Source organism: Silurus meridionalis, chromosome 28, assembly GCF_014805685.1.
Source record: "Silurus meridionalis isolate SWU-2019-XX chromosome 28, ASM1480568v1, whole genome shotgun sequence".
Lineage (NCBI taxonomy): Eukaryota > Metazoa > Chordata > Actinopteri > Siluriformes > Siluridae > Silurus > Silurus meridionalis.
Genome location: NC_060911.1, coordinates 5,577,698 through 5,598,282, shown reverse-complemented (window position 1 = coordinate 5,598,282; position 20,585 = coordinate 5,577,698). Strand labels below are relative to the sequence as shown.

The following is a 20,585-nucleotide window of genomic DNA, read 5'->3' as shown; positions in this document are numbered from 1 at the left end:
GGGTGCTAGTATTTGAACTCCAAAGTTCACCACTGTGCTGCTATTCCACAACCACCCTCCGCTCCACATCTTTCAATCACCTCATTTGAAAAATTTTTGGTATATCCAAAATATTCCATTACGCACGATTAGCGCAATAGTGTTTAGCAAGATCGGAAAGCATCACGTGACTGCGAAGTTGACGGTACAAATAGGATTTGATACCCATAGCGCATTTACAAACCGAGTATGGATTAAATGAACCTTTTGAAGGAAAGTTCTGAAGAGCTGAAAATCGGTGCACGAAACATCTACAATTTTTATTGAAATTTATTACAGGACAAAAAGAAAAGTAAAATGAAACAGCAATAAACATGACTCCGAAGCCCAATCCTCCTCAATTTTGTCACTAGACTCACAACAAACAAAAAAATAAAATTAAAAGTATATACTGTACAAGCTAAACCTTTTTTTTTTTCCTTTTTTCTGACGGTGATCTGAGACCTCGGATATACTCGAATTAAAATCGGTTTAGAATCAAATCCAGTTGAACTTTACAACAGAAATAGTGAGTGACGCTGCCATTGACTGGTTAGAAATGGAAGTGCAACAATCGACTGGGAACCTTTCAAAGCCTGCTTATGGTAAAAGAAAAGAAAAAAAATCACTGTTGGTCGTATTGGGGGGGATGGAGAGGAGAGAGTGGGTGCTTCTGTGTTCTGAAGGGAATCAGATTTTTCCCTTTGCTTATTTATTCACCCAGGATTTGCGGATTGGACAGAAACTCATGCATGTTGCGTGCGGGGCGAGTTTTAGACACCCGCGTATTTCGGTGTAAAGTCTGTGCTTCTGCATACGAGAATGAGCGGTTTAAGAGTGGTCTCCGTTGGTGCTGTCTCCGTCGTCCTCTCCTTCCTCCTGCTCTCCTTCGTCCTCCTCTTCGTCGTCCTCTCTTCCATGACTCTTAATCTTAACGGGAACAAAAGAAAGTCACGCACAACTCGATCGCTTCTTATACACCGGTTTCTTTTTAACCTATTACCCAGTGATGTCGCCACTACACACCTCCTCTTCCTCCAAATCACCCTCTTCGTCGTAGTCGTTGACTTCCACGTTATCCCGGTCCTTTTTCACGCTGGGGTGCTGGGGGGACGACTCCTCCGCTTTAGCGCTTTTCATCTCTAAACACAAGAAAGTGTGTTAAATGTTAGGGTACCATTTACTGGGTCATGGATCATGGAAACGAGATCTTTTCAAACGAAGAGACTCGTTTGGTCATATTTGTTTTACGATCTCAGACTTTTAGTTTTTGTCTGCGTTGCTTCTCAATTGCTTGAACTTGAAAAAAATTCTTGGTGCTCTTTAAAAGCTTCTTTAAACCTTCATCGTGACAGAACTGGTGGAACTCTGGTATCTGGGTCTCCTTGCTCAGAGATGCTTTTTCTGTACAGTCCACACTTTTCCTAATGGATTTAGGTCAGAGCTTTGCGAAAGGCTGCTCGATTACTTTTACTTTCGTTACATCTTAAAAGTACGTGTGCTCAGAATCATGGTCCTGCTAAAAGCTCTGATCAAATCGGAACTTTCTGGCTGAGGTTCTGCTTTAGTTTTTATAGATGATCATTTTCAAGTGCACCAGTACGTAATTAATACGGTATTAATTCTAAAATGTTAATACAGTACTGTATAAATAAAAGCATTTTTGGGGTGGCGTCAATTCATCACGGTTTTTCGTTTTTTCGCGTGGTTTTGGAACGTAACAGAGAACGAGGAGTAATTTCAGACAGAGCGGTTGTGAAGCGTGGGAATAAGGGCAAAAAGGCACCGAAAGCACTCATAGTTCACTTCTAATGATAGGACTTGGCTTTTAAAAGGACTTAAGAAAAGGACTCTTCTTTTTGCTCTAAAAATACTGTGTTAGTGGCATCGTTTTATGTGCTGACGTACAAACTTTTGCACTTAATTGCAACCTGTGCGCATAAAAATCAGTGCGATGAAACGAAAAATTAAAAATAAGTGTGGAAGGACAGACGGAGGCAAAGACACAGGAGACACCCAGATTAAAAACAAGGACAGTGTGTGTATATGTGGTGTGAGTGTATCACAATGTGTGTGTGTGTTACCTGATTTCTTGCTGTGTTCTCTTTCCATCCTTTCCAGGCTCTCCAGAAGGTAGTCAACTTTGTGTTTGATTTGAGTCAGTTCCTTCTTGATGGTTTGCAAGTCATCAGCTCTCACTAAACACGCAAACAAACAAACAAATGTGTACAGAGACACACAGGAAAACAAACATGGCCTATTTGTGTACATTTTGTCTGTAGGTGTGGACGAACACCCTGATATTTATTTGAGACTTATTAGAAGCCCCTGTACATGTATGCATTTATCGAATCAGCCAATCAATGTGCAGCAGCACAATGCATGAAATCCTGCACAGTCTTCAGGTGTCCGGTTTGAACAAGTCTGTACTTCTGATGCCTACAGAGCCGTATTTTTGGCTAAAAGAAGCGGAAGGTGATGTGGGTTTTGGAACCCTTGCTTCAACATTTTGATGTGCTTTCGGAAATGCTTTTCTGCTCACTACGGTTGTAAAGAGTTATCCTTCGAGATGCTATAGACTTCCTGTTGGCTTGGAACAGTCTGAATTCACCCGTGTACTACATCAACTTGGTGTTTCAGGCAGTGATGGACAGTAAGAAAGCAGATGTAATTCGTTACTGCAATTAAGTAGCTTTTCCGTGTATTTGTACTTTACTGAAGAATTTCCATTTGTGGAGACTTTAACTTCACGTCAAATACAGAAAAACCCTGTGGTACGAGCATAATTCGTTCTTGGAAATTGCTCGTAGGTCCATTTGCACATACGTTCGAACTGATTTTCCCCATAAGAATGAATGTAGAAGCGATTTAATCCGATCCGAGATCTCATCCGATCGCTTATTTCTGCACTTAAAAAGTATTTGTAGCCTATTTTAACAGACAAATACACCGCAAATTACCATGATGTAAACATAATTTAACGCTTACTCATGTGGTAGTGGTTGATTGCGAGTGTGAGACGTGCACCACGCTCGTAACATCCTCGGTTTCCATGGTAACTCTATTTACTTTCGTTTTCACAGCACCGTCACTGATTTTCTTGGGAGACATTTTTCAAGATTTCTAGTGAAACAAAAATATAAAACTAAAAAAAAGTTAAGTTTTTGCTGCACTGAACAACGAAAGCGACCGAGTGATACGTCATCAACTAAGCGCCCCTCCGCCGAAAACGGGGAACCGGCAGCGTGGGTTTGCTCGTGCCTTCGCAATTTGCTCGTGAAACAGAGTAACATTTTGCGAGCGAGGTCGCTCGTATCTCCGTTCGCTCGTACTATAGGTTGCTCGTACAACGGGGTTTTACTGTATGTTACTTTTTACTCACCTACATTTTGTGAAATCAGTCGTTCCTTTTAATTTAAGTAAATAAAAACTGATTTAAACTAGTATTGATAGTGGAATCTACTTAGCGCAACATACAGTTCAGCGTCAGTTCAACAGCAAGCAGAACATTTTGAGAAGAATAAATGATGAAGAAACTCCAGACTCGAACACGACACTCGTGGACTTATTTGCGCAAATTTTTTGAAAAGTACGAAGTATTTGAAAAGAAGGTTTTGGGCTCACGATAATTAATATCAGACTATGAACACATTGTTGTGCTGAGGGTAACAGAGTCTTTTCTCAAACTAAGTTGATTAAGCAAAGAGTCTTGTGACAAAAATGCTAATAGGAACATTATAGCCATAATAAAATGATAGTCCTTTGATACTTAAGTATAAAAAGTAATATTTTACTGAGTCGATCTCTAAATGTACTCAAGTACATGCTTTTTCGCACCGTTCTGCGTTAAAACCTAAAACCCCGATTATGGCTTTTGATGTGAATATGATTGAATGAGTTGCACTGCTGCCACATGATGGGACGTTTCCTAATAAACTGGACAGTCAGTGGGAGTGCGTCAGTGGGAGTGTATGTCTGTGGTGAAGTACTAACTGGTGCGCGAGGTTCTCTGGCTGCTCTTTGTGGAGAAGCTGCTCTTGGTCCGGCGGCTGCCACTCACGCTGACCCGCGGCCGCTTCGACGGAATGACGGCGCGGGTGAGCGGGGGAGGAGGAGGAGGCACCCGCGAGGGGTACGTATACACCCTGACAACACAAGCACACGCTAACCGTCACACCACATGCATTTCTGCATTCGCGTAACATAATCCCTTGATTTTATCAAGAACATCCATCCACCATCCATATTAATCATCGGGAGTACACAGTGAGTGGCGAGAGACGGTTCAGCCAGGGCACATGGTTCAATAGAGTTTAAAACATGATATTGATGGGGAACAGTCAATAAACAGTGTGTATTTTGGTTCCCTGTGAGAGGGTCGTGTTCCAGTTCATCCTGAGGTTGTTCAATAGGGTTAAGGTCAGGGCTCTGTTCGGTCCACTCGAGATTTATATATTAAACATGCCAAAAATTTTATCATTTGTGTATAGACATTATACCAAAACAGGACTTTAGGCCCTTTAAATGTGAAGTGAAAAGTGAAGGAAAACTAACACTATAATACAGAAGGACCATCCAAACAATTCTTTGCTTCAATCTTTTTTTTTTTTTTTTTTTTTTGCGGGGGGCGGCTTAGATGGGCATTATGGTCCACAAAATGTCCACAACAAGTATCATGTAATGTATCTAGCTAGAAAGCGTGACCGCATGATGCTTATTTACTTTTATGAGCTTTAGATTACAAATCACTGTTCTGTGTGATGCCACTGTCCAGTGTAAAGGCTTTTGTTAACCAGATGTTATGGAATAATTGTGCAGCTGTGGTCTGGTGTAAAATGCATTTGAAAGGATTCTTAAAAACGAAATGGAGGCTAATTCAATTTTTATGAAAAATCAATCCAAATGGAAATCTGCAGTTACATCTGACTACGCTTTCCCAAGTACCAGGCGTCACCCCATTGAAACCTCGAAAGGTCACTTTCCCTTCGATTTGTTCCCCGTCTTTGGAACTCGACACGTAGAAACCGAGAGTGGATGATTATAAAAGTATGCTCACAAGGATACTGAGGTGATGAAGTGTTGAAATTAGACATCAGAAGCGATAAACTGTTTTTTTTTTGGTCAGGGAGTGCATAATTCTGACGAGACAGACGTTTTTTTTTTTGGATGTTCGGAAATTATGCAGGCGATAAACAAGAATCAGAAAAAGGAGAAGGGAAAAGTGCTCACCTGTCATAGTAATCTCTCTGGAAGTCATAGTCTAGATCAAATGAAGGACTGCAGGGGAGAAAAAAGGAGAAATCCAAAGGCTTATCTCAATACAGCTGCAATAAACAAACAACAACAAATAAAAGACTGAAATGGAACAAACCTGTACATATCTCCTGCTGAGCGCTTGATAGTTTTTGATCTGTGAGGTTTTGGTTCACCAGCCAGGTTAATATCTGTCAAAGAATGAGCTTGTTATATTCACAGATTGAAATGTAATTAAATTTTTGTTTTTCAGGTCCATAATCTATAAAGGAAAATAAAATCGAATCCATTAAAGCTTGCACGCTGCATAATCAACAGTAATGGTCCAAAAGCTGCAAAAATGCCTTCTTGATTACAGTAAATATGAGAAGGGACTTCCTTTTTTCAGCTTGCTGAAGTAATCACAGGGCCAAATCCAATATTGCAAACTAACGCCCTAACACTTGAGTGCATTACTGCATAGCAAAAATAACTTCCAATAATATTGTATAAGGGTTTCTGCAGGTTTCATAAAGTCAAATTAAAGACATTTTAAGACCATTAAGAATTAAATTTAACCATGTGAAGCCTGACATATGAAATAATTAACAGAAAATGTATTATTTTGAAAGTGTTTATGGGGTCTTTAAACAAAATAAAAAATAACAATTGATTACCATTTACAAATGTGATTTTTTTTGTATCGTATTTAATACATTGGGCATTTATGACAATTTATTGATCACAACAATGTACATGTACTGTATATTTTTAACAAAAACAAAGACTAATTATTGTATTTGGAATGTCCACTCCTACTTATCATTCTTATCTCCCCCTAACTGCTCCAAGTCACTTCAATTGCCATCCATAAACACGCTGATGACAATTTCAACAATATTTTTGACATCTGAAAATACATACAGAAAAATAATGTTTGTGTATTCTGAATTTCTTCTCTGAATTGGTAAATAGAACAGATGATAATTATTTGTTTTACTGAACAGACAAATATTAGCAAGCTACAACATTAGATTGGACGTACAAAAATCACATATTACACAAAAACGTATTATTTGTATTGTATTTTGTATGTTGATGACTAAGCTAAATTACCTTATATACCTGCTTTATCATATTTGATACACATTTTCAACACAATTTTACTATAAACATTCTTTAAAAAATCAAAATTAATAAATAAATAAAATCTGTAACAAACTTTATTTACCACAGCTTTTTCAAAATCTGCAAAGATTTCCCTGCTAAAAACTAGCAAGTCAATTTATGAATGCAGCCATATTGGAAAAACCTGCCTAAAGCCTGCTATTGACTGGAGAGCATAGATAAATCCAATAGGGGGCAGAAGACAAGACTCAGATTGTATTCAACAGGTTTTTGAGGAAACTAATTTATCAAATATGATACATTTGGCGTTAAAGGGTTACACATATATCATGGCATCAAAAACACAAACATACGTTGTTAGCGATTGGCCTTAAGCGAGCCCTGAAATTATTATTTTTTAAAGTATCAATAAACTTTGCACCAATAATAGAAAGCTGATTGGTTGTTGCATGTTGGTCTCAATTGTATTTTAAACTAACAAGCAAAAACAAGCGCTCTCAACAAGTGCGTTTCAACCAGCAATAGAGGTTGCATTACATGGACACCGGAAATTTTAAACCTGTTTAAAATCATTCAGGACCAAGGACAGCGAATTTAACCCTACACTTTTTGTATGTATTTTTGTATGTGTGGCCTTGCAGCACTATAAAAATGAGTCTGAGATGAGTCTTTACGGTTGCAGTTCCAAGACACAAATCTTCCATCTCTACAGCAAAGGTGTCCAACGGTACTCCTTTGAACAGATGGGTACATTGTTTTTCAGACCATTAGCTTTGGAGCTTGGCCTTGAAGAACAGTCCATGAATTTTTATTTTATTTTAATGCTTACAGCAAATCAAATCAGCCGAATCCTTACCCAGGACTTGTCCGACGACCATTCGTCCGTCCTCCCCGGCCACGGCTGCACGTGCGTTGCGCTCGTTCGAGAACTGGACGAAGGCGTAACCCTTGTGCACTGAACAGCCCACGATCTTGCCGTACTTGCTGAAGATGGCCTCCACATCGGCTTTGGTCACCAGCATGGTGTTCAAGTTGCCGATGAAGACGCGCGAGTTGAGAGAGCGAGGGTCGGTCTTGTTGGTCACGTTACTCGCCATCAGGTGGCTCGTAGTTGGCGAGAGACTGCGTAGGAGTTGGTTGGGGGTCGGGGAAGGGAATGGAAGGGGGGCAAGGAAGGACATATGGAGGGTACAGGAAAGAGAATAGACGCTAGAATGACTATTTGGGGCGGACCAAACTAAGCTAGCAAAAGTTACAAAGAAAAAAAAAAAAAGAGAGAAGGAATTCCAACGGGTCCACTCACTGCTCGGGCTAGTGTGACCTACCCCTGAGCTTAAAGATTAAAAAAATATATATGGTTACATTTATGTTTGTTCAATTAACAGAATATAACAAAAGGACCTACATCATTATTACAGGTAAAATAGCCATGAGCAATAACTAGCACATAGAAGACAAAATAGTGCATCATTACTGGGCTTTGCACACGCTTTAAAAAAAAAAAAAAAAAAAAAAAACATGCCACCAAAGGTTCTGAGGAATATTCCTTTGAAACTACACTGAGAAATTACACACATTATAGTGTGAGATATAAACACACTATATGAACTGACTTTTTCTGCTTTATGTGGTTCTTCTCCAAACTGTTACCACAAAACTGGAGGCACACAATTGTACAGGGCGTCTTTGGATGCGGCATAAGAAAAATTCGCATTCACTTGAACTTGGAAACCCAAAACATGTTTCAGCATGTCGATTCTGCACAAAGCGAGCTTCATGAAGATCTGCTTTCCATGGATTAAAGTGGAAGATCTCCTGCTATAGAGCAGCACCTCAACTCTATTAAACACCTTTGGGGGGGAGATGAAGGTGAACGCTGACTGTACCCCAGGCCTCCTCACCCTCACCTACATCGGCATTTACGAACACATTTTATGGCTGAATGAGCACAAATCTCCACACTCCAAAATCTAGTGGAGCAGCTTCCCAGAAGAGTGGAGCTGTGGAATGTGGAAATGTGGCGATCAGAAAGCACACAGAAATCCTAGTGGTGGATGTTCCCACGTCCAGTTAGTGTATAATCATTAATGAAGCATACGGGTATATTTAAATAGCACCCCCCGCTCTTAAAAACAGCAAAATCAACACTTTTTTTTTTAGTTCTACATATAATTTGTATCTGTTTTAATATACATGCAGTCAGTTCTGCATGCAATAATGTGAGTATATAAATGCTGAAAACCTCAACTAAAGTAAGGTGAGTTACAGGCTTGTTACATGGGGAAGTAAAAAAATTAAATAATATAAAAAGAAATAAGAAACTTTTTTTCCCAGGATCGATCACACGATGTCCCCTCACTACCTACACTGTCCATTTTACATTCAGGTTTCAGAATATCGATTTTGCCGTTTTATCCCAATTTTGCTGTTTGTTTTTCTTAATGTGCTTGAGTATTACGAGAGGGCGATGCTGTAGATGTAGATGTTGGTACAGTATGTTGGAGCTTCATGTTGAAGCTTTAACCAGATTTTGCTCCTGTATGACCAAAAGCAATGTAATCAACATAATGTTCACATGAGCATGACACGGTAAACCAAAGCTCAGGCAGATATTAGGCAGCAAAGTTTCCTTCAGCTGCTGAATAATGTACTAATGTGGCATATTTTCTCTCCTGCTTTAAACCAGAGATGCCCAGACCAGACCCAGGGTTGGACTGTGGTGCCTTTTGATATGGTCTGTGATGCCATATGTGAGAAGAGGGAGAAAAAGGGGGAATTTGCATTTGGAAAAGAACTTTTAAAACATAAGGACCAGCTTCAGGTCTCTCATTAGAGCCTTATTAGTATTATTTTACATTAGTATCTAATATTAGACATGTATTGTATTACAGTATACAGGTTTCTCACTGTAGGACAAGTTTCACTGATCTTTGATCATAAAACTGCAGTAGAAAATGTCTGATTGGTCTGATTACAGAGTCAGATTATGATTTATTTTTCAGCCCACATTCAGGTTTGATTTTTAGCCCTTTACAGGAAAAGGTTTGGCACCTCTGCTTTACTCCCTGTGGAATCAAGTGGATCCTGTCAGCAGGAAACATGCCATAAAATCCAACAGATTTGCAATTCCAAGGCCCTGATTTACTGAGATCTCAAATGAACTGTATTGGTGAGTTATGAGGAATAACTGCACGAGTGATGGAACGCCAATGGGGAAACTCTGATAAAACCTTCGACTTTTCACCAAGTGGTGTAAAATATGCTTCAGCCAATTGAACACTTCCCAATCAGTGGTTGTAGTTTGCAGACTTTTAGCTGCTGTCAGTCACACATTCTGTGTACTAACAGTAGATCAGGCCTGAGATGCATGTGAAGGGTACATTTGAAATGAAATCATTTTTCTTTATAAGGCAACTTTATATATATATATATTTTCTTTTTATAAGACTGTTGCTTGATTTTCTTTGTATTAAGTGCAGAAAATATGATATAAAAAAAACATTATTTAGGGTTTGACAATGCAACAATTAAAGATATTGAAAACAGGATTATTATGGGGGGGGGGGGGGGGGTATATTTTTCTTCTTTTTGCTTATACCACAGCACTATTGTCACTATCTGTTTGAACAGGAGATGCTGATTAACATTCTGTAGCAGCGGTTCTTGCGCTCGCTGCAATTCAGAATCACAGGATTCCATTAGCGCGCTTATTCTAAGACGTTATTGTTTGAAAAGAAAATAATACAGAGTGCAGGGCTGGGCAATCTACATCCAGCATTAAAGGGATGAAAAATGTGATTTTTTTTTTTTTTATACAAAAAAATGTCAACCCTGGTGATTTTTTATTTTTTTTTTCTTTTACGAGGAAACGTTGAATATCTTTGAAAGGGGTCTCCAGTGTTAGCTATTAAACCTAGCTATAAAGCTTTTTTTTTATTAATCTACTGGTTTTCCACAAAAAGTGGAATAATATAATAATTTAGGGGAAAGAATATTTATAGTTATAGCTGCTCTAGTAAATTGAAACTAGCAAATTGAACTACACAGTAAATGTACGACATGTAATTCCTTTTATAGAAATGCTGTGGTATAAGAGAAATAAAACCCCGGTGAGCCAATTTACTGTGAATCCACACCAACAGCATTAAAACAAGCATTCAAACCTTTGTGTCTGAATCAAGTGTGAATGATAACTAAATCTAGTGTGTGTGTGTGTGTGTGTGTGTGTGTGTGTGTGTGTGTGTGTGTGTGTGTAGCTCTATAGATTAGAATGCATGTAGGGTTTTAGATTTGTAGATATGATATGCAATCAGTATAGAGGGGGAGGGGGTTGCGTATAGTCACTCACTCCATTCTGTGTTATTCAGGTCGAGCCGTCTGTCTGCCTGATTCTGTTGGAGAAAAGAGGCGTCATTATTGGTCCACTGGTGAACTGGTGACCTGGTAAGGTCAGCAGTGCATTCAGGGATAAAAAAATAAACAAACAAATAAATTTATGTAAAATAAAAAAAAGGGCAGTGGGTGTTTAACCTTCACGCGTTGACTTGACGGGTGATATGTTAACACCAACCACCCCCCCCACACCATTTTCAAGGTCATACAAACAAACCACACAAGCAGCACTACCACCACCTAGTGGCAGAATCAAGCAATGACTACATTTAAGTGACTAGAGGAAACAAAAATAACGTTGAGGGGACAGTAAATTCATGTTTGGTCTTTTCTCTATGTGAACCAACAGCGCTTTAAACATGCCCTCGCTACGGAAAAAGAGAGCTGCTTAGAAATACAGCTACATTATAAACAACAACAAAAAAGGCTGTGCACTACAAATTAAAAAAAATATCTTTAAACATTGTGCATTGTGTCCTCCTGAGCTCCAAGTGGACCTACAGACACATTTCTTAAAGCAAAGTTAAAGAGGGCATGCGCATATATATATATATAGTTTGAAGGTCCTAAGTAAAAGAACAGCCTGTAGTAATAAACACGGTGCATCATATATGGTGCTGTGACTTATTTCTCCAAAAGTCCCATCTGCCATTAGATATTTATAGGCACAGTTTTTTCCCTGCTGTTTCTTCATCGTTTAGACCGAATTCTTTTACGCAACTGTAAATCGGGACGTGGCGATGCCTACAGCGTTCGATCAGGCTTCAGTAAAAGCAGCACAATATACGTTGCGACCGCACACTTGAACTCGGAGACAGGAAAAGCAATCTATTACAGATTTTTAATCTGTATTAATCAAGTTTAATAGACACAACAACATTCAGACTTACACATGCATATGCATTTTATTTATTTAATAAGGTCTATAGTAGAAAAAGATTTAAATAAACAAACACACAGTACAGGCAATTACGTGTTCAAGTTGTAATTACAGAGGGTATACATTCAAACTTATAAAAGTAACGGAAAAACCGGCGTAAAAGATCGCCGAGGTGTGCTGTGGGGAAAGTATGCAGTTGCACTGAATTGGTCCAAAAAAACGATTCAGTTACGCCTGTGCCTGTGCCTGCGCTGAGAAATACGCCTCCCTGTCAATGAGGGGCAGTAGGGAGCGCAATAACGACTCTGTTAATCCGTAACAACAGAATTGATGAAGTGTGCGACAGGTAGCGAGGACAGCAACGGACCTGGACAAAATTCAGTTGAAGGCCCTAGTAAGAGTGGTGGTCAAAAGGAAGCAAAAACGGTGACCAGTTGAAAAACCAGTTGAAAGGTTCACACCTGCTTCCTGATGTTACCTGGGTGTCAAAAAAACTGTTTTTACAGTATATTTTGTGATGGTCAGCATGTGTTCCATGTTTGTCCTGAGAATTGAACTGCCTGTTCTTCTTAAGGCAAAATGCTCCAGAAACTGCGTTCTTAGTTTTTTTCCAGCATCTTCTGCGTTTTTGACCCTTTTTCCAACCACGACGAGTTTAATGTGTCTTCAGTGGCAACGACTGAGGGACCCTTATAGTTTTGGAATCAGCTTCTTTGTTATAAGAAATCTTGCTATATATGGCATGCATTTACTCAACGCCCATTCACTTTTTCAATAAATACTATCATTTGGTGTGCTGCGAGTTTGATAAAATAAACAAAATTGGGGGGGGGGGAGACACACGACTCTTGGCTGATACTTGGTTCAACTAGCTGTATATTTCAATAATTTAAGAGCTTTGTTATATTATTGCTTGGATCAGGAATCTTGAATTTAACACCTTGCTAACAATACTAGAGTTGGACCGATTTATTGCTGGAACTATCGGCACAAAATCATACCGAAAGTTTTTACGGTTTGCGGCCGTCTCTAGAGTGGCTGCGTGGCTGTTATTACGAGAGCAGCCACTAGAGGCGAATCACTGCTGTTTGTTTGTACACGAGAGATGGCACGCTGCACGGAGAGTGCAACATTATATTTATTAGATTATTATTATTATTATTTAATTTAACACTTTCATGATTCAGTACTGTTAATTTTTATTCTTGTAATAAAGTATAGTACTATTTTACATGGTGTGTTATGTAGAGTTTTTTATCCAGAATCTATGTTAAAAACTTAAACTTTCTTTCGGCTTCTCCCATTAGGGGTTGCCACAGCGGATCATCCCCTTGTTTGATTTGGCATGTTTTTACGCTGGATGCCCTTCCTAACGCAACCCTCCCCATTTATCCGGGCTTGGGACCGGCACTAAAAATGGCTGGGGTTGACTAGCTGACCGGGGATCGAACCGGGGCCGCAGCGGTGAGAGCGCCGCATCCTAAACACTAGACCACCAACTATTGGTTGATTAATCGGTTATCTGAAAGTTCGCTTCAACCGAGCTGTCGGTCGACCTCGATTTAATACCATAAACAACTACCTGTATCGATCGATAACCTGGGGAAATAAATATGGGTGTTTTGGGGCAGTGCACAGTCTACTGATGTGTATCTATATATATAAATCTAGATGGATGGATGGATGGATAGATACATGCAGGTCAATGAATTGGAAAAGTCAAAAGAAAAGTTCCAAATTTAAATACACAATAATACTTCATTATTTATTCGAGATTAATTATGAAGACGATCCATGCTTTCATTGGTGCTGTGTTTTACATCTGAAGTCATGACCCGAGACAAAATTGAAAGGAATACTATGTTGGATGTATTTGAGATGCTCGACATGTAAAAGAGACAGTATTTTAATGTTAAATGTAGCGCTGTAACGATTCCTCGAGGCAAATTAACATTCCGAGGAACATTCCGTTTAACCAAACACGAAGCACCGTGTTTCCCCCACGGACCATTATTACTGACGCACCACCTGCTAAACGCTGGACAGGTAACACAAAAGATGCAGAATGTAAAATGAAAGAATGGGGAGAAAACAGCGAGGGGTGAGGAGAAGATTCAGGTAAAAAACGCCAGAAAGTGTCCCAAGTTTGGGATCATTTCAAACTGCGTGGCAAGCGGGCTGGTGTCCATGCTAGGCTAAAGGCTAACCGTAGCCGTCCTTTTCCGTCTGCTCCCTGGACAATAAATTAGACTAAATCCAACTCCAGCGGACCACAAGGCAAGAGTTTAGAGACTGCTGCGTCTTTGTTTTCACAGAGACATGGCACAGCGACAGAGTGTGGACGTGGCCCTCCAGCTAGACGGGGGCACTGCTAAGGAGGCAATGTGTGAACTGTATGTGGCTTTTAGTGACCTGCAGAATGCTCACCCCGACGAACTGTTTATTTTTGTCTGTGATTTCGACCATGCAAATCTCAGGACTGCGCTCTCTAAACTCTATAAGCATGTGGACTTAGCAAAGAGAGGGGCTACTCAGACCACATCTCTATTATGATAATTCCATACAGACCACTCGTCAGATGCTCTAAACCGGTTCTGAAACAGGTAAAAACCTGGCCAGCAGAAGTCACCTTTGCTCTTTAGCACTGTTTTGAGTGCACTGACTGGGATATGTTCAGAGAGGCTGCAACCTATGGCAATTCCATCGATTTGGAGGATCAGTGACCACCTACATCAGCAAGTGCGGTTATAACATGACCATCTCCAAGACCATCACTACACGCTCCAACCAGAAGCCGTGGATGACTGCAAAAGTGCATGCACCACTAAAATCTAGAGACTCCATCTTCAGAGCAGGAGACAAGATGGCCTTTAGAACAGGAAGGGCCAAACTGTCCCGTGCCATCAGATAGGCAAAGCGCACACATGCCAAGTGACTCCACAGGACAATGGAGACACTCGGCTCGTGGCAGGGCATCCAGGCAATCACCAACTGCAAGACAACTTCACCCGCTTGTGACTGTGACGCCTCCCTCCCAGACGCGCTGAAAGACTTTTACGCCCAGTTTGAGGTACAGAACAATGTGGCGGCAAAGAAGACCACCCCTCCTCCCAGTGACCAGGTGCTCGGTCTATCCATGGCTGAAGTGAGGAAAGCTCTATGCAGAGTTAACCCACTGAAGTCTGCTGGACCAGACAACATTCCTGGAAGAGTGCTCAGGGAATGTCCACAAAAGCTAGCGCATGTCTTCACCAACATCTTCAACATCTCCCTGAGCAGTGCCATTGCTCCTACATGCCTCAAGACAACAACCATCGTCCCCGTGCCGAAGGATAACAGTCTTCTGCCTCAATGACTATTGTCCTGTCGCTCTCACACCCATCGTAATGAAGTGCTTCAAGAGGCTCGTCATGAGGCACATTAACAGAGATTGACTGTGAGACCTCAGTCAGTCCGGATCGGGACCAGCATCTCCAGCACCACCTCACTGAGCACTGGAGTCCCTCAGGGCTGTGTGCTTAGCCAACTGCTGTTCACTCTGCTTACTCATGACAATGTAGCAATGCACAGCTCGAACCACATCAAGTTTACCGATGACATGACCGTGTTGGGTCTCTTTAGCAAGAATGACGAGTCAGCATACAGAGAGGTGGTGAAACAGTTAACAGCCTGGTGTAGAGCCAACAACCTGTCTCTGAACGTTGACAAAACCAAAGAGATGGATTTTGACTTCAAGAGAGCACAGACCGGCCATTCTCCACTGATCATCGAAGGATCCTCCATTTAGATCGTCAGAGCACCAAATTCCAGTGAACTTCACCTGGTCACTTAACACCAGCTCCATCACCAAGAAAGCCCAGCAGCACCTCTACTTCCTGAGAAGGCTGAGGAAAGCCCATCTCCCTTCCCCCATCCTGACCACATTCCACAGAGGGATCATTGAGAGCATCCTGAGCAGCTGCATCACTGCCTGCTTTGGGAATTGCACAGTCTCGGATCGCAAGACCCTACAGAGGATAGTGAGGACGGCTGAAAAGATCAGAGTCTTTCTCCCCTCTAACACGGACGTTAACACCACATGCTGCATCCAACAAAGCCAACAGCACTGTGGACGACCCCACACACCCCTCACACACACACTCTTCACTCTCCTACTATTAGGAAAGCGATTCTGAAACATCCAGACTGTACAACACCTTTTTTTCTCAAGCCATTAGGCTTCTCAACACAGAACACACACACACCTGTGTGTTAATGAACTGAACAACCTGAACTCACCACACACTCAATACTCATTTCAATCCATTCCACCACCCACATTATATTAAGATTTCATCATATTATACTGTTTACATGCTGTTTTTGCACAACATTGTGTTTACAAATACACTTGTATCCTTATTGTACAATCGGTTTACTGGTCGGCGCTATTTCTGTATCTGTCCCACATGGTCTTGTTTTGTCCGTCTGTGTTTTGTCTGCACTGGGTTGCACACGTTAAGTGGAAAGGGCATTTAATTTAGTCCTTAGCTCTGTGTTGTGTTCTGTGGTTCTATGTTGTTTGATGTAGCACCAGGGTTCTGGAGAAACACCGATTTATTTCATTGTGTACTGCGTCAGCTATATATATTACAATTAATGCTTCTTTGACTTGACTCTAAACCCATCAACACCCTCTTCATGAGGGGGGAAAATGTGCATATACTATGGTGGAGTATGGAGTAGATTTCCTAGTTATATTCTATAATATGATTCTGTGCAGCAGTATGAGTTTCAAACTTCAAAAACATTACAGGAAACTGAGGAAGTAGGAGGATATTTTGACCAGCTTGGAGGACAGAAGAGGATGGTTGTCTGTAAATCTCTGGTTGTCTCACATTAGGCTGCTTCATTTACATATTAAACAGTTCATATCTATTAGAGATCAGATGCCAGGAAATTCTAGGTGTGGATTGACAAGACTCCTGACTTAATGCCTCTGATGTGAATTGTGGGTTAAAATAAAACATGCAGACTTGCCCAGGTAGCTTTATTGATGCATTTACCCCAAATCTGACTACTTTTTAATAATGGAGAAGGGAAATATTTGTCCGCAACCACCAAGATCGTGCTTTAAACCAAACAACCAGAGTAAAATCTAATCAAATTCTTCATCCGTCGGATATGGTAAACAATGTACCATAATATTTATTGTAAAAATATACTACAGTTTGGGGGACGAAAAAGAAAGTATGATTATTCCGAAATAATATAAAAACAATCCCCATCTTCTCTGGCGTCTATTCATCCATAATGAAACATGAAAACCCCTCAGATACCTGCGCATTAGATATGTGAGACACTTCAACCGGTCATCCTTATTAGGTGTTTATTAAATTGTTAGCAAAGCTACTGTTCAACAATTTTAAATTAAAGAGGAGGGCACAACTGCAGTACCGCCGTCTACCACCGTGTTTGTTTTGAGTCAAATGGTCACATGACAAAGGTCTTTTTTTTTTATCTCAGTTTTCTTAGTCCACACTACAACGCAAAAACGTACTTAAATGTATGCGTTTCAGAGAAGATTTTCAACAGTCAAGTGTTTTTTTTTTTCTCCCCAGTGGACAAAAGACCAAGATGTAGAGAAAAAGACGCATTTTCAAAATTATCCAGATGTACCTTTTGTTTTAAAAAAAAAGTCTGGCAAGTCTGAGAACCTGGGAGCATAACACTGAATATATCAAATGCAACTTCATTTTGTGTCCTCACCTGTCGATTTTAGGATGATGTGTGAATTTCCAACTGTGTTCAAATGCAGTTTCTAATCCTGCAAAGTACTAAAAACTTTGCCTGCCAGGAACATTAAACCCTACCTATGCTTGATTGTCTTAATACAGAGTGTGTCCCCGAAAACTTGGCTTCCAAAATGTCTCATACTTGATCTATACACCTTTAATAAAGCCTCATGTTGGTTGTTAACCTTTAATAAAGGCAGAGATGCCCAAACTAGGGCCTGTGATGACTTTTGGCTCATAATGGGAGAAAAGACACTAATACAAATCTTCATTTATAATTTAATAATTGATATATATTGATTTTAAGTTTAGGCTGTAAAGAAAGTACGTTAAAATGAAAAGCAGCACAAAGTAGAAAAGTTCATTTAAATTAGCCCAATTTGAAACAGAACAAAGTATATACCAAGTTCGAGACATTTTGAAAGCCATTAGAAGACATTTTAGAGAGCACCGGTTTTATAATTATAATAAAGAAAAATATTTAATATAATATAGCAGACGCTAGCGATTTGGATTCTTTAGCATTTCATGTACAGCCTCAAAATTTCTCTTCAAAGGGGAAAATCCTGACACTTCCACATATCAAGGGAGTGAATGAACGAAGGACGGAAGGAATGAAGAGATTCAGTCTGCTGAAATAAGTAGAACAGTTAAGTAGATCATATCTTTAGAAAATTTAATATTAAATGTAAAACACACACATACACATCTGTATTACCCAAACGGAGTCTATTAAATAGTTTACCTTTGTTCATTTTTTTTTTCATTTATTTCATTTTATTTAATCAATTAAAAATGTGCCAATTTAACTGATTAATTGATTTAATCAATATAATAGAGTATTGCATTAATTTAATTTATTCCATTTTATTTTATTAAATATTACACAAATATTATTTGCGTAATAATATTATTTACATATATATATATATAGTAAACAGGATTGTTTTTATGTATGTGCTTTTTATACCTTTATTAGAAAGCTTTGAAAGTAAAAATGCATTAGTTAGGCAAATTAGTCATGTTTTCTATTTATTCATACATTTTTAAATGTTATAGTAGTTTGGTTTACTGCAAATTTACTCCATCAAAAAATGTTTTCAATCCTTTTTTAGGAAAGAATTTAATTGAAAGAATTTGACTGTACAAGGGGATTAAGTACATCATTTTTTAGTAGTTAGTTTTCTCCCTTCTCATGTATGAAGACTTTATGGCCACCTTAAAGCTTTCATTAACTAATTCCCAGCCGTATGTAATAGTTTTAATGGTTCAGAAGAAAAATATATCTGTTAGAAAGTGTTTTTCCCTCCCTTCAGCTAGCTACAAAATCCTCCGCCATTTTTTTTGTGGAAGTCGCTCAATTATGACGTCATCAACGCCGCCTTCAATCCGGGTATTATTCAACACAGTACAATAGAAATACAGGCCAGAAAACTGACTAAAAAAAAAAGAACAGAAAAAAACAAAAACAAATGCAGGATAAAAATCTAACGCCATGCATCATTTATGATTTTTTTTTTTATCCCTTGATTGAAATAAGAAAGCTTTCCTGAATAGTCAGATCATTCTTTTTTTTATTCATCATGAACGCTTTCAACAATGCACTGTTTTTCCTTTTCTTTTAAATAATAAGCGTGCAAACACATTGTTTTGCAGTCCATTTAAAAAATCATTCGTCCTGCAAAATCAGTAGGAAAAAAAAAACAAAAACAAGAAATCGACTACATTCATCCAAATGGACCGAAGTGCCTTCCAACCAAAAAAAAATTCAATATATTTCCCAGCAAAGCACACAAGGAAATAAAAAAGAGATTTTTTGTGTGTGGAAAAAACAGCAAAAGGATTAAGACTCCAGATATGGAGAAGGAAAACGACCATCTTGGAAAACACAACCCAAACCCGAGTCCATGCTTAAGACTACCATCAAAAATACACGAACAAACACATCTGATCTATAGGGAGTCTTCCGCAAAAAACAAAAAAATAATAATAATAAAAATACTCTGATATCCAAAAAAAAGGAAAAAAAATCGCCATGTCAAAGCACCGTGTCTCAGGCTGTTCTACATCTGCATCACAAAATGTACGCCACCAAACCACCAGCCAGAAAAATACTCAAAATAAAAAAAAAATTAAAAATAAAAATATGCTCCAAAGATCAAGTTCATAGTCAGCCCCCTTTACAAAAAAATGTTAAAAATCACAAAAATCTCTCGAATCAAAATACTCACCGGGAGTTTAAGATTAAAAATGATTAAAATTGAAGACTGAGAGAGAGAGAGTAGTGGAGACTGCGCGTCGGCCTGCTCGCTCACACGGCAACCACAGGCACAAAATGGCGCCTCGGTGCGCATGCGCAAACACCAAGCGCATTTCGGGTGCAGCCTCTAGGGGCGCAATTTAACACATATTTTAAATGATAAATGAATTAATAAATGAATTATTATTATTAATTAATAAGAGGTTAACCAGAGGTGGCAAAAGTACACACATCCTTTACTTAAGTAGAAGTACAGATACTCATGTTTTAAATTACTCTGGTAAAAGCTGAAGTACTGACTACACTTTTTAACTCAAATTAAAGTAAAGAAGTTTTGGCTCTGACTTGTACTTAAGTAAAATATAGTTATTACTTCTACCTGTTTTGGTGTCACGTTGGTAACTGGACCTCACATCATATTAATATTAGGGCTGTCAATCAAATTAAATATTTAATCGCAACTTAATCACACATTCCTATCTGTTCTGAATGTACCATATATTAATACTTCCGTTTTTTAATACTTTAAGCAACATGGACATGGAGAAATATGGATGCAAGCATGAAGACAAAAGAATTCGTAACGAACCGGTTTAAAAAATGTGAGAAGTAAAAAGTACAGATATTTGTGTAAAAATGTAATGAGTAAAAGTTAAAAGTTGTCTGAAAAATAAATAGTGGAGTAAAGTATTGATACAAAAAAATAAATCTACTTAAGTACAGTAACGAAGCATTTGCTTCTCACCTCTGAGTAAAACCTTCGAGGCAACGCATTTATTCAGGAAATCCTTTCTTTACTAAAATATAAAAAAAACCAACTTTTAATGACTAAACATTTGCTTTGCACCAAGTCTCAAATCAAGTACCAACATCCGCCATGATGCACACATCCGGCGATTAA

General features: G+C 39.1%; 1 protein-coding gene across 2 annotated transcripts; it reads right to left on the bottom strand.

Annotated features, from left to right (window-relative positions):
- Positions 1-274: 274 nt before the first annotated feature.
- Positions 275-19,796, bottom strand: LOC124381362 (heterogeneous nuclear ribonucleoprotein C). 2 transcript variants are annotated; one of them, XM_046842937.1, is made up of 9 exons: positions 19,656-19,751; positions 10,727-10,769; positions 7,235-7,500; positions 5,390-5,462; positions 5,248-5,295; positions 4,012-4,163; positions 2,103-2,216; positions 1,045-1,160; positions 275-948 (listed from the first exon to the last, which is right to left on the bottom strand). In XM_046842937.1, exons 2-9 carry the CDS (start codon positions 10,729-10,731, stop codon positions 850-852), a joined length of 873 nt encoding a protein of 290 aa, XP_046698893.1. In that variant the 5' UTR covers positions 10,732-10,769; positions 19,656-19,751; the 3' UTR covers positions 275-849. The 2 variants fall into 2 exon arrangements, with proteins under 2 accessions (XP_046698893.1, XP_046698894.1); XM_046842938.1 differs by lacking the exon at positions 7,235-7,500 and having other exon boundaries at positions 19,656-19,796.
- Positions 19,797-20,585: the final 789 nt, after the last annotated feature.